The sequence below is a fragment of the Saimiri boliviensis genome, chromosome 21 (assembly GCF_048565385.1).
Source record: "Saimiri boliviensis isolate mSaiBol1 chromosome 21, mSaiBol1.pri, whole genome shotgun sequence".
In the NCBI taxonomy this organism is placed as follows: domain Eukaryota; kingdom Metazoa; phylum Chordata; class Mammalia; order Primates; family Cebidae; genus Saimiri; species Saimiri boliviensis.
This window is the reverse complement of record NC_133469.1, coordinates 14,828,501-14,843,119: the sequence shown is the minus strand read 5'-3', so window position 1 is coordinate 14,843,119 and position 14,619 is coordinate 14,828,501. Positions and strand designations below refer to the sequence as shown.

Below are 14,619 nucleotides of genomic sequence, written 5' to 3'. Positions count from 1 at the left end.
AACTCATGTAGGACCGCTTTAATCACTCAAGGGTGTGCTTCAGGTTGGGCTCACTCACTGCTAATTGCCAGGGATCCTTATCTGTCACCCAGGGACAGCCACGCTCACACAGCTTCCCTGGGATGCTGCAGGGAGCTGCTAATAAACAGGGATGGCCCAAAAAATAAATAAAGGGCTGCATCCCAACAGCCACTGACACTCAGCACAGTCATTAGAGAAAGAGGGAGGTGTCGCACCACCTTTGACTTTCATTTCCACAAAGTTCCTGTAATATCCCAGTCTCTGGCTGATTCTTTTTTATATCATTATCAGACTTTAAGTTCTGGGGTACATGTGCAGAACGTGCAGGTCTGTTACATAGGCATACACGTGCCACGGTGGTTTGCTGCATCCATCATCCCGTCATCTACATTAGGTATCTGGCTGATTCTTTTGCATTTCTTTTCATGGCTCTTCTACCTATAGCAAATAGCACCAGGGCCTGCACTTACTAGGAGCAAAAGTCAACATGATGATGGTGGTGATGACCTGGATTTCAGTATGAAAATGGGCTGTCTCCTCTCATGCAAAGGGTGGAAGAGAGAAGGAAGTGGGGAAAAGCTGGCCAGACTCAGTTCTACATGGATGGAGGACGTAGCTCCCTCTTGACAGGTCTGTGCCAGGGACCAGCCCAGCTCTGAGACTCACTGCACGCACAGCCGGGGCCAGGAGAAGCGGCTCCAGGTGCTGGCTTACCTCTGCCGAAACTCCTGGAAGACCACCCTGTTGGGGAAGCCCTGGCGGCAGATACGGATGCCCTCGAGAACGCCGTTGCAGCGTAGCTGGTCCAGCACGAGATGCGGGTCCAGCTTGCCGGCCTAGGAAGAAAACGCACACGTGCGGTCTGGCTTCTGTGCTGAGGACAGTCGGAGAAAGGTCAGGCAACTCCTGTGACCTTGACAGGGCAAGAGTTCGAGAGAGGGAGCCGCTGCAGCCCAACAGTTTGACAATTAAGCCAAAGGATCCAGGTCTGGGGGAGGCTCCAGTGAGCCAATGTCACCAAGAGGAAGAGCAGGCTATGAATGCAGCCTATCTCCTAAGCGAGTTAAGGCCCACCCTGCAGAGACACTGCTGAGGGCTCTATGCATGGTGGGGGGCTGCTTTTGCTGGGGAGACAGACAAGGGCTGAGCGCCACACACTACCACAGTGCCCTGCCCGGGCCACCCCACCAGGCAGCCGCACCTTCTTCTCGTGGTTGGGGATGATGCAGCGGACGAAGTTGGGGTTGGTGTTCCTCAGCGTGGCCATCAGCTTGGCCAGCTGCTCCTTGTACAGCTGCCCCACGGTGCGGAACATGCCCTTCCGTGTCTTGAAGGCCCCGGGCAGCGCCGTCTCCGACATGCCAGCCACCTGGTCCAGGCCAATGATGCGGTCCACTGCGGAGGCCACAGAGAACATGTGAGTGCCCCACAGTTCCACCCGGGGGCGGAGGGAGGAGGAGAGACAGGCAGACATCAGACAGGAAAAGAGGAGACAGAATGAACGACGGGACCCTTTCCGCTTGGAGCCTACACAGGGTGCTAAGGTCATCCCCACGCACAGCGGGAAGCCAAGGGGGCTGTGACGGCACTGGGCTTGTCTCTCGGGGGCCATGGGTCTGCGGCGGCCACCTCTCCTTCCTATCACCTATCCTCAGCTGCTCTGGGAGCTCCTATTTCCAAAAAGACTCAGTGAAGCTTGTCATGGATTTTGGAATAGTGAGAATTCCACTAGCCTGGCTCTAAGGAGGTGTTAAAACCTGGCTTACGGAATCCTACAGTCCTACGGTCAGTAAGGAGAAAAAAAAAAAAGCAGTATCTTGAATTCCCACTGACCCTGTGGTAAAAGCACTGGGCTGGGAGTCAGGAGGTGGAGCTTGGAGCCACCCTGCCACTGTCTGCAGAGCTCGGCAGGGTCCCCTCTATATCTACGCAGGTATCTCAGGAAAAGAGAGCTCCAAAGAACCACTCTTGACCATAAATACTCCGAAGTGCAGAGATCTCTTCGTGCCCTCGTGTTTGGTTTTACCTCCTGGCGCACAGGTCTTCTCTTCTAAACCGACCCCCAAGGGAAGCAGCCCCCAGCACTGGAACTCATGCCCAGCAGCAATGAAACAAACTGCATCCTCCAAGGTTAAAAAAAAAAAAAAAAAACCCAAAAAAAAAACAAGCCGAACCCAAGTGGCTATCGATCTGAGATCAGTTTAATCAAGAGCTAATGTTAAATTTGAAGCCTTCCATTACTGGACGTAAAAGTTAAGAATATTGACAAAGCCTGTTTCATATGCTTTCATGGCCAGATTCCTGTTATTTATTTCAAGACAGCAAAAAGGATACTTGCTTTTAAGACAGAAGCCAGGAGTGTGGATGGAACTTACAAACCAATCAATTAAAATGGGAATCGGCTGGGTGCAGTGGCTCACGCCTGTAAATCCCAGCACTTTGGGAGGCCGAGGCAGGTGGATTACCTGAAGTCAGGAGTTCGAAACCAGCCAGGCCAACATGGTGAAACCCCGTCTCTACTAAAACTACAAAAATTAGCTGGGTGTGGTGGCACGCGCCTGTAATCCCAGCTACTTGGGTGGGAGGCTGAGGCAGGAGAATCGCTTGAACCCAGGAAGCAGAGGTTGCAGTAGGCTGAGATTGCGCCACTGCACTCCATCCTGGGTAACGAGAGCAAAACTCAGTGTCAAAAAAAAAAAAAAAAAAAAAAGAAAAGGGAGGCATCTTTGACCTTATGCACCCACCACCGGGCTGATATTCCTGGCTACCACCGGCTTTCCTGGGAGTGGTAACTTGCAAAAGCCACTCAGGTTGTCCAGAGAAAGTTTAATGTGCCCTCAGCATAACTGACCCTTTTAGCAGAGTGGGTCCTGCCCCACAGAGGGCCCCGCCCAGACGGGGCAGGCCTTGCTGAGTGACTGTGGAATGAACACACATATGCCGCTTCAGCTCTCAGGTGCACAGACACACACAGTGTGCATACCTGAAGTTCATGCCAAGACACCCGCAACCATTCAAGCAGTAAGACGCTGCCTTTAGGGACAGAGCTCTAAGGAGGATACAAACTTTTAAACCATTTTTGCTGTTTCAAGGTTGATTTTTTTGAGGCAGGGTCTCACTCTGTCACCCAGGCTGGAGTACAGTGGTGCGATCACAGCTCACTGCAGTCTGGACCCTGTGTGCTCAAGTGATCCTCCCGCCTCAGCCTCCTTAGCAGCTAGGACTGCAGGCAGGCACCATCACACCCAGCAGATTTTTTTTTTAAATTTTTTTGTAGAGATAGGACTTTCCCTATCTCAGAATGGTCTCAAACTCCTGGACTCAAGTGATCCTCCCACCTCAGCCTCCCAAAGTGCTGGGATTACAGTGTTTTAAGAGTTTAATGTGACGTGACCAAATTCCAGACATAGCCCCTCATTTGCCCAGCTTGCTACTAGAGGCCAGCAAAAGGCACCATGCGCAGAACCTGCCCAGGAACCCGGGGCAGGGAACAGGGGTGTAAGCAGGCAGGAAAAGCCAAGGAGGGCAAGGAAACCCAGGCAGAAGCGTTTCTCGCACAGCTCTGGACGAACCACACACAAGAGACAGCACTCGGGCGGCCAGTCACCTGGTTCTAGGTGGAGAATAGGAAAGCGGTGATAGAAATAGGCTCTCTGAGCGCTCTGCATCTCTGCAACAGAGAGGTTAAAGCAAAACCCAGGCAAAGGAAAAGGAGAAACCAACAGAAAGAATTAAAAAGAACCACTCAAAGCAACCAGCCTAACCAAGGTGTAGGAGGCGGGAATTCGACCTGGCGTGGGGGCTGGGAGACTAGGTTGGAGGCTCGGGGTGCCTTGGAATTTCCCACACGTGGAAAGCGCTCCGCCCGGGAGGACCCAGCCATGGCATGTGCTCGAGGGCAGCCTCCTGTTTCAGGCCGAGGAGCCCTCTCTCGTGGGAGCTACAGAGGGTGGAGACCACCTGGCCTGTGTCAGGGGGAGACCTGTACCCCTGGTTTGGTGGCTCAGCTCACTGTGGAGGTGGGAAGAGGACCAGCCGCGGCCAAGAGGAGGCAGGGGGCGAAGGGCAAAGGGCGTACCATCCTTCCACAGCTCCGAGACAAACTTGTCCGAGGACTGGTGGAGCAGCGTGGCAATGTTGTCGTTCAGCGGGTCCATGTTCTTCATCAGCCACTCGTCGGCTTTGTAATCCACCTGGCAGGGTCAGAGAGGCCCGAGTCATGAGCTGTGCTGGGGACACCAGGGCTCACAGGCTCTCCCAAGCACAGGCTGAGCCCATACGTGGAAAAGCCGGAAAGCGTGAACACCCTCTGACCCAGCATTTCCACCCTAAGAAGGAAGTGAGAGGATGAGGGACACGAGGCCTCACGACGTTCTCTGCGTGGCTCGCGCAGAGCAAGTGCCTCAAAGCAAGGCGTGACCTATAATGGGATCCTGGTTCTGGTAACGGCGTGGTGGCCACACGTGGTGGAACCGGGCTGGGTTCCAGCTTTTTAAATTTTTTAGGTAATATGAACGAAGAAAAAAAAAAATCCTGGAAGGACCACAAAATGTTACTATTTCTTTTAAGTCATAAGACAAGTAATTTTTGTTTTTTCTTTGTCTTAACAGAACGTTCACATTTTCTCAGAGTATGTGTCAATTTCATCTTTTTGGAAATATATATATATATTTTTAATATATTTTTTTAATTGGGTAGCCTCCTAAACCAGAGGGTTCAGAGAGACCTCTAGAAAGATACTACTTTTTTCTCATTTTAAATAGAGATAGGGTCTCACTGTGTGGCCCAGGCTGGTCTCAAACTCCTGGGCTCAAACTGTCTTCTCACTTTGGCCTTCCAAAGTGTTGGGATTCCAGGCATGAGCCCTTGTGGTCCCCTAAAATATATACTTAACAAAACAAGTAATACAGCATGACACTGGTATTGCAGAAGTTCCCAGAACAATACCCAGAGAGCAGCAGGCGGCCTGGGCCTCTGTCTCCCTAACTCTCAGTATGGAGGCGAGTGTGCGCTGCTGTCGATCATGAGGTGGGTGATGCCACTTTCTCCTTTCTCCAGGCTCAGAGTCGCAGCAACCCTCCCATCCAGGCCTACATCCTTGTCCCGTTAGCTGCCACAGCTCAGCCCAAGGAAAGATACAACACAGCTGATGCCATCGCGCAGGCCCTTTGGTAGGTTCTAGGATGTTCCTAATCACCAGCATTACAAAGAAGCCCACAGCAAAAGCCCTTCTGGAAGCTTCTGTGCTGGTGAGCATGTGCTTTCCCCAAAGGTGAGAGTGGAAAGGAGGCTCGGGAAACATTCCTTGGGTAATGGCGTCAACTGTTTTTTTTGGCTTTATTATTTTTTATATGGGTAACTGAAGACAGTTGCTTCCGCAGCCTCAGGAACCAGCTAAGCAGAAGAGGCTGGCGGTGGGGAGCTGCCTGCTAGAACTGGGCCTGGACTCCACATGGCTTGGGAACAGAGCTGTGAAACTCCCAGATCCCCTCGCCAGTCGCCGCCAACAAGGCCATGGCGCAGCCCCTGCCTAATCTCACATGTTCGGGTCACAGCAATTAATTGTTAGGGTCTTTGTGCAAGAAGCACACAACGTGCTGAGAAAAACCAGCTTCTCTCTAAGCATGCACCTCTAGGACCATGTGGGGTCTCAGCCCCAGTCACACACAGACTGGGAAGATGTCTGCCAGCTAAGTGTTGAGAGCGAGTCCGACGTTTACTGACTGTGGCAGACTTGGCAGAAGCAGCTGTCACCCACAGCAGTGGCAATTCCCCACCTCCCCAAACTAGGACATGTTTGGTGATGTCTAGAGATATTTTGGGTTGTCACGATGAAGGAGGGTGCTCCTAACTCTAAGTGGGTAGCAGCCAGGGATGCTACGAAACATCCTAGCAGGAGACTGGGGCAAGTGGATCACCTGAGGTCGGGAGTTCGAAACCAGCCTGACCAACATGGAGAAACCCCGTCTCTACTAAAAATACAAAAAATCAGCTGGGCGTGGTGGTGCATGCTTGTAATCCCAGCTACTCAAGAGGCTGAGGCAGGAGAATCGCTTGAACCCGGGAGGTGCAGGTTGCAGTGAGCCGAGATCGCGCCATCGACTCCAGCCTGGGCAACAAAAGCAAAACTCTGTCTCAAAAAAAAAAAAAAAAAAAAAAAAAATCCTAGTATGCACAAGAGAGCCCCGCAGTAAAGAACGACCCAGCCTGTACTACCAGTAATTCCGAGGCTGAGGAGTCCTACCCTGGGGCGCTGACCAGTGCCATGTGTTGGGCCTTAAGAGCTCATTTAATTCACATAATTGTATGGTAGGTGGTCATTCTCATTTTCCAGATGAGGAAACCAAGGATCAGAGAGGCTAAGTAACTGACCTGAAGTCAAACAGCTTATGAGTGGCAGAGCTGTATTTAAACTCTTCACAGAGGCCTTTAGCCAAATCTCTGCACCTGGCAGACAGGCCCAACAATAAAGAAGATGGCATGACGACAACCAGCCTGGGCACCGTGGTGGAGTGTTGCGGGCTTCCAACAGTACCTACCAGGTGAAGGGGCTCCGCAAGCTATGTAAATGCTGATGCTGTCAGTATTTACCAATCAGTAAATACTGATGTGGCCACATTACTGGGTGAGTCACTGTGCAAGAACTGCACTCAGGTCACAACCCCTCACCCCCAGGAGCTGCCCAGCACCTCCCCATGAGTGCTCCTCACCTTGCCGGCGTAGTGGATGATGCAGAAATCGGCTTTGTCCTTCAGCTGCTTGGGCTTCTGGAACTTGGGGTGGGTGCCCTGCTCCTGCACCACCTTCTCCACAAAGCTCTTGTCGGTGGCTTTGGGGAACCAGCACTCCTCGTCCAGCAGGGCCAGGATGCCAGGGGGTCCTGCCTGGAGGAAGCGCAGCATCAGCACCGGGAGCACGCCGTGGGAAGCGCACCACACCCTTCACGAAGCCGAAGCCTGGGCATCAGCATCCCCTGAATCCCACAGAGGGTGGGCAACGTGCTCCCCAGGAGGAGCGAAGCACTCAGTTGAGGAGTTCCAGTTTATAAAGAAACCTCAGGGGCCCAGGCTGCGGCTAAGAGATCTTTACCCTAGCATCCATCACAGTGGTTCCCCAGCTTTACTGAAACCCCTGGTGGGCTTGATGAAAAGTACAGATCCGGCCAGGCGCAGTGGCTCACGCCTGTAATCCTAGCACTTTGAGAGGCCGAGGTGGGTGGATCACCTGAGGTCAGGAGTTCAAGACCAGCCTGGCCATCATGGTGAAACCTCATCTTAAAAAAAGAAAGAAAGAAAGAAAAGTACAGATCCACTGACCCACGGAGCCAGCGTGTGACTTCACAGTGTACTGAGCTCTGCCCAGGAGGCTGCCCTCGGCAAGCACCCTGTGATCCTGCCACAGGAGATACCACCCCACAGGCTTTGGGTCTGCATGTCTCTGATGAGATGGGATACGCAGGAGGAGCCCCTTGAGGAAGAGAGTCCCAGAGTCCCAGCAGCCTTCTGCACACTGAGTTTACAAGACAGGAAAGCAGATTTGGACACTGCAGAGAGGGTGTCTGACAAAACTCGAAACCCAGTGGGTTCTTATTAGTTGGAAAATTCAGTTGATTAAAGAAAAAAGCTCATTACAAAAGTAAACTGCTGGCTGGGTGCAGTGGCTCACGCCTGTAATCCCAGCACTTGGGGAAGCCAAAGCAGGCGTATCACCTGAGGTCAGGAGCTCAAGACCAGCCTGGCCAACATGGTGAAATCCCATCTCTACTAATAATACAGAAATAATTCTGTAATCCCAGCTACTCAGAAGTCCGGGACAGGAGAATCGCTTGAACCCAGAAGGCAGAGGTTGTGGTGAGCCGAGATCGTGCCACTTCACTCTAGCCTGGGCAATAAGAGCAAAACTCTGTCTGGAAAAAAAAAAAAAAAAAGGAAATTGTTTCAAAGTGAACAAACTTTGTCCTAGGCCTTCTGATTAATTAACCATAATTGAAAGGAATGCCAGAGCCAGGTGCAGTGGCTCATGCCTATAATCCCAGCACTTTGGGAGACCGAGGCGGGTGGATCACCTGAGGTTGGGAGTTCGCAACCATCCTGACCAACATGGTGAAACCCTGTCTCTAGTAAAAATACAAAACTAGGCCGGACGCGGTCACTCAAGCCTGTAATCCCAGCACTTTGGGAGGCCGAGGCGGGTGGATCACGAGGTCAAGAGATCGAGACCAGCCTGGTCAACATGGTGAAACCCCGTCTCTACTAAAAATACAAAAAATTAGCTGGGCATGGTGGTGTGTGCCTGTAATCCCAGCTACTCAGGAGGCTGAGGCAGGAGAATTGCCTGAACCCAGGAGGCGGAGGTTGCAGTGAGCCGAGATCGTGCCATTGCACCCCAGCCTGGGTTAACAAGAGTGAAACTCTGTCTCAAAAAAAAAAAAAAAAAAAAAAAAAATACAAAACTAGCTGGGCGTGGTGGCATGTGCCTCTAATCCCAGCTACCTGGGAAGTTGAGGCAGAAGAATCGCTTGAACCCCAGGAGGCAGAAGTTGTGGTGAGCCGGTATCATACCATTGCACTCCAGCCTGGGCAACAAGAGCAAAATTCTGTCTCAAAAAAAAGAAGGAAACCCAGAAACAGAAACAGCTCAGGCTTCATTACAGATCACACCCGCCATCAAGCCTAAAACACAAACAGGTGACCCAAACTCCACCTGGCAAGAGGTTTAAATATGAACTCATCGGAAAAGGTTCCTCTTTCCATCTTCACACAGCTAATGCCAGCGATCAAAGCACTGGGGCCATGCTGGGTTTATGGGGGGATAAGCTGAGCTTTGCTGTGTGTGCACTGGGGAGAGTGCTCACCACCCAGGGTCTGCACAATTCCACGCTACAGCAAAAGGACCCTGCGATAGGACCTTACTACATGGGATGTGCATGGCTGTTTCTTTAAGACAAAGAAATACTTCTTGAGCCCAGTCTTCAGGTGGATGCTGGGTGGTCTTCTGGGACTGCAAACAGGATGCTAGGGCCCCCACCACATCCACACCTGGTCTGGCAGCTGGGGGAAGCCCAGCCCGCAGCTACAGCACAGAGCATCTCCTCTAATGGAGGCAGGCCTCCTAGGCGCCAGATCTCAGCCTTGGAGCTTCGTCCTCCAGGTGGCACGAAAAGGATGGGGAGGCAGACACCTTCACCACCAATACCGAGCTGAGGGCAGATACGAGTGCCCAGAAGGGAAAAGCCAAAGGCAGGTCTGAGGTCAAAGCAAGCCTGGCACTCACTGGCTTCTCGATGAGGTCAATGCAGGGCTGCAGGTCGAGGCCAAAGTCGATGAAGTTCCACTCGATGCCCTCTCGCTGGTACTCCTCCTGCTCCAGGATGAACATGGTGTGGTTGAAGAGCTGCTGCAGCTTCTCGTTGGTGTAATTGATGCACAGCTGCTCAAAGGAGTTCAGCTGCAAGGAGACAAAACAACATCAGAGAGACGCCAAACCTGCACGGAGAGGCCCAGACGCACACCCCTTGAGAAGAGGAGCAGGGTAGGGATACAGGGAGGGCCTCCTTGGGCACCTCCATGCTGCTGCCTTCAGAGCTTGGATGGTCCTGGCCCTTCCCTTTATCCCCCCAGCAGTGGGCGACATTTACTCTTTGGAGCCAGGGACCTCTGGCAATCTGGTAAAGCCTTTTCAGAATAACGCTTTAAATTGCATCCAATAGATTACAAAGTAGTTACGTTGAAATATAATCATCAAAATATCGTGATTGAGTAATATACTGTGCTTCCTTGGTTTTTGTTTTTATTTCTTGAGACAGAGTCTCATTCTGTCACCCAGGCTGGAGTGTGATGGCGCAGTCTCAGCTCACTGCAGCCTCTATCTCACGGACTCAAGTGGTCCTCCCACCTTAGCGTCCCTAGTAACAGACCACAGGCATGCACCACCACAAAGATTAGCATGCCTGGCTAATATTTGTATTTTTTGTAGATACAGGGTTTCGCGATGTTGCTCAGGCTGGTCTTGAACCCCTGAGCTCAAGCAATTCTTCTGCCTCAACCTCTCAAAGTGCTGGGATTACAGGCGTGAACCACCGCACCCGGCCTCTGTGCTTCCTTATTAACAAGAACTAGCCATGGGTTAATAACTTCCAAAATTTTGAGGTAGCGATCGATGCATAAATGACACTACCAGATCTCTGCAACAACCGGAATGTGATAGGAAAGCCCGTGCTTTCTACTGGTGCCAGATCACAAGCACTGCCAATACAACTGTGGTGTGCATAGTTGGTTCAATTCACAACTGGAAAAAATACATGATTTCAATGAGAGGGCAGTAAAAAATAAAGATACAATTTTCTCATCGTAGTTCATGGCTCCTCTCAAACCTCCCATGGACTCCAGGTTAAGAACCCCTAATCTACTCTAAGTGTCGGCTTCCCTACTAGACCTCAAAGTCTTCATGGGCAAGGGAGATGTCTTATCCCAATGCTCAGGAAATATCTGCTGGGAGAATAAACAGGAAGCACCTGTCCAGGAAGCCTCCAAAAATGTGACCTAAAACAGCCTGAACAACATGGCGAAACCCCTGCCCTACAGAAAAAAATACAATTAGCCAGGTGTGGTGGCACATGCCTGTAGTCCCAGCTACTCAGGAAGCTGAGGTGGGAGAATGGTTTATGCCCGGGAGGGCAAAGCTGCAGTGAGCCACGTTCACATCACTGCACTCTGGCCTGGGTGACAGAGCAAGACCCTGCCTCAAAAAAAATAAACAAAAGGTCTCATTCTCTCAAGCATTTCTGGTTGAAAATGAGCACTTTTGTTTAGTTTAAAACACATCTAACTGAGCCTGGGCCACACAGTGAGACCCCATCTCTACAAAAAGTTTAAAAATTAGCTGGGAGCCGGGCACGGTGGCTCAAGCCTGTAATCCCAGCACTTTGGGAGGCTGAGGCGGGTGGATCACAAGGTCAAGAGATCGAGACCATCCTGGTCAACATGGTGAAACCCCGTCTCTACTTAAAATACAAAAAACTAGCCGGGCGTGGTGGCGCGTGCCTGTAATCCCAGCTACTCAGGAGGCTGAGGCAGGAGAATTGCCTGAACCCAGGAGGCGGAGGTTGCGGTGAGCCGAGATCGTGCCATTGCACTCCAGCCTGGGTAACAAGAGCGAAACTCCGTCTCAAAAAAAAAAAAAAAAAAAAAAAAAAAAAAAAAAAAAAATTAGCTGGGAGTGCTCCTGTGTGCCTATAGTTTGAGCGGCTACTAGGAGGGGCTGAGGTGGCAGGATTGCTAGGGCCCAGGAAGTCAGGGCTGCAATGAGCTACCACTGCACCTCTGCGCTCCAGATGAATGACAGAGCAAGACCCTTCTCTTCCCTTAAAGACAAAAAACACCACACCCTGCCAAAGTCTCTACACAAAGGAGATAGCCAACTCAGATTGGCGCGGGACCACGGGACGCAGGGTTCTTAACCAAGGAGAAGGCGACCAAGAGGCCGAGGAGGCAGCGGAGTGGGTAAGGAGGGCGGGGCTCACGTCGAAGATCTCGAAGCCCGCGATGTCCAGGATCCCGATGAAGGAGGCGCCCTGCCTCTTGGTCTTGTCCAGAGCCTTGTTGATGCGCAGCACCAGCCAGCGGAACATCCGCTCGTAGGTGGCCTTGGCCAAGGCCTCAATGGCAAAGTCCGCCTGCAGGACACACCAGGGAACGTGCTGTCAGATACAAAGGATCTGAAAACCCTCATACCCTTCGCCCTAGTGGTTTCACTTTCAGAGTTCTCCCACTGGAAGAGCAGCTTCTAGTATGTGAAGGGTGGGGCGGGGGGAGGAACCTTGGTGCACAAATATGTTCCCTGCAGTATTATTTCAAATGATGAAAAGTAGAAACAACCGAATATCCAACAATGTGGGGAAAATAAACTTAGCTCTTTCTAAATAAAGTGGGGACACACTAAAGATTTACAGAAGAAGTGGTGCTTCAAAATGAGGCAGGGGTCTACGGCCATACCACCCTACACACGCCCGATCTCATCAAAATAGGGCAGTGGGCAGAGGGGGCGGGGGAGGTGAGGTGAACGATGAGCTGAGACTCGCCACGCGTTAGTAACTGTTGGAGCCGCCCATGTGATGGGCACGTGGGACTCTCTATACTCCCCCCTCTTCTTTGTTTTGCACATGTTTGAAAAGCTCTGTAATAAAAAGCCAGAAGGAGAACTAAGTCTAATTCTTTTATGTCTTGCAGGCAACAGCAGCCCGACGATATTCGTCACTGGGAGTTTTTTTCCTTCTCTCGGCTTTTCTGTATTAAGAGTCATGTAGTATTTTTGTAATTAAAAAATGGAGGTTTCTCCTTAACTGTTAGGGAAACGAAGAGGTGGCACTAACGATGCACAATGTCTTTTGAAAACAATGGCCTCATCTTTCACGCAATGGCTCTGCACAGAAGCGGCTGTGAGCTGTCACTGCACAGCGAACGGGAGAAGGACTCACAAGATGAGCTTCCAAGTATTTCTGAGAGAGGAGTCTGGCACCCTAAAAACCCCCATGGCCAGCACCCTAAAAGAAACTAGAAACCTCCGACAGAGATGGAGAGCGGCCCGCACTGGGAGGGACCCCCACTCCGGGGTGGGCAGGCACATCAGTCTGGCAGGAAGGAGCAAGCACCCAGCTCATCTCTCAGCACGCGTGGCAAGGCCAAGGCAGCAGGTGGTAGAGAAACAGCCGCTTGGCACCCGCTCGAGGATGGCAGGAGCCGCCACCCTGGCACCAGAAGGAGTTAAGCTACAGAGGCGTCGAGTTCCTGCTTTATACCAGACAGGACATGCCTGTATCCTTGATGCCCCATTAGCCAAAATATGGTCTCAATGAAAAGAGGCACAGTGCAGCCTCAAGATGGCACTTGCTAGGCGTGAAGCCTTGCAAGCACCAAGTAACTTCTCCAGTGCTCTAGATGGGGTGATGCCACCTCTCTCCGGGTTGCTGTGAGGACCACATCAGGGAGTCACGTGAAAGTGCCAGACACGGACACCCCAGGATGGCCCAGAACAGCCTCAACTGTGCTGCTGCAGGGACATCCAGCCCTTCAGACAGATGGCAGCTGGGTGCCCTGGCCCCAGAGGACATACCTGCTCTTTCGTCTGAGCCTTCTGGACGTAATCCCGTCCCACCTTGATGCGCGGAGTGAGGATTCCTCTGGTGAAATCGGTCACATTGATGCCCAAGAGATGGGACACCTTTTGGGCAGCTAAGATTTTTCAGAGAATAAGGGAGGGTGGGGGGAGTCCTAATTAGACACAAGCAAATGAGTCCCTCTGCTTGACCTGGGAGCAGAGAGGAAGCAAGCCACAATGAATGAGCAATTGCTACCAGGACAACGACATCTGGGTCCTTCTTTAGCAGGGCCACAGACACACAGCACCCCCCTGACTCAGCAGCCGAACGCAGGACAGTGGGCAGGGCAGCTGTACCTCCCCCAAGCCCCACGGGGCAGAGAGGAAGGCATCCTGGCTGGAAGCCCTAGTGGTGGCAGTGGTTCCTCTGCCCAATTTCAGCCGCACACCTTGGAGTGTAAAAGCAGGCCCCCACCCACCAATGGGACTGATAGAAGCAGGCTGGCCTGGTGCTGGGGCATGAATAGCACAGGATCCCACAGGAGTGTCTTTTTTTGTTTTGAAATGGAGTCTTGCTCTTGCTGCCCAGGCTAGAGTGCAGTGGTACGATCTCAGCTCACTGCAACCTTCGCCTCCTGACTTCAAGCAGTTCTCCTGCCTTAGCCTCCCAAGTAGCTGGGATTACAGGTGCAGGCCACTATGCCTGGCTAATTTTTGTATTTTTAATAGAGATGGGGTTTCACCATGTTGGTCAGGCTGGTCTCAAACTCCTGACCCCGTGATCCGCCCACCTCAGCCTCCCAAAGTGGTGGGATTACAGGTGTGAGCCAACACACCCAGCCAGGAGTGTTTTACAGTCCACACACCCCTGCGTTACATCTTTAGAGAGCCCCTAAGGAGGGCACGTTAAGACTGAATAACTTGTATGGGGTGATTTGAAGCAACTCTAACAAAGGGGCTGAGTCAGGTGCGGCAAGGGCGTAATTTCAAGATCTCAACCTAGTCGCAGGCAAGGCTCCCATTAAGGTGGAGCTACAGCAGAAATCATTCGCATCCTGACAAATGGTTTGGTCTCAGGAATGAATGGGGAAAGCCCTGGTCCACAGGATCACAAGTTTAAGTTATTCTGAAATGCTTACTTGGTGAGAAAAAAGCAGGGACGTGTTTGTGTGTGTTTTATATCTGTACGAGAAGTACCGACAGATACGTGGCCACAAACACACCTATCATCAGGAACAGTGTCCGAGATTTCTGCAAGACCTTCCCTCCTGAGCAAATCCATGTCCCAAGCACCCGCCCGCATTTCTGGTGAGAGGCCCTGGGTGTTACCTGTGTTGTCTGGCATGGACGCCTGGTCGGTGTTCCGTTCCTTCTTGAAGACAATGTTGCCGAGCTGAAGAACCCCTGAGATGACCCGCAGCAGGCCTTTGGGTACAATCAGAGGCAGCTCAGAAGCATGCATGGGTCAGGGTAATTCCCGGGAGTGTGGGGTGGAGTTCACTC

At 51.8% G+C, this 14,619-nt stretch overlaps 1 protein-coding gene across 1 annotated transcript in view; it reads right to left on the bottom strand.

The window, feature by feature from the left end:
* MYH9 (myosin heavy chain 9) overlaps positions 1-14,619 on the bottom strand; it is a 112,976-nt gene that overhangs the window by 23,304 nt on the left and 75,053 nt on the right. Inside the window, exons 10-17 of the mRNA XM_003932915.4 lie at positions 14,446-14,541; positions 13,132-13,250; positions 11,543-11,695; positions 9,295-9,468; positions 6,732-6,905; positions 4,100-4,214; positions 1,223-1,416; positions 736-857 (exon numbers count right to left, since the gene is read on the bottom strand). Coding sequence (XP_003932964.1) covers positions 736-857; positions 1,223-1,416; positions 4,100-4,214; positions 6,732-6,905; positions 9,295-9,468; positions 11,543-11,695; positions 13,132-13,250; positions 14,446-14,541 — 1,147 coding nt within the window. The remainder of the gene's footprint in view (positions 1-735; positions 858-1,222; positions 1,417-4,099; positions 4,215-6,731; positions 6,906-9,294; positions 9,469-11,542; positions 11,696-13,131; positions 13,251-14,445; positions 14,542-14,619) is intronic.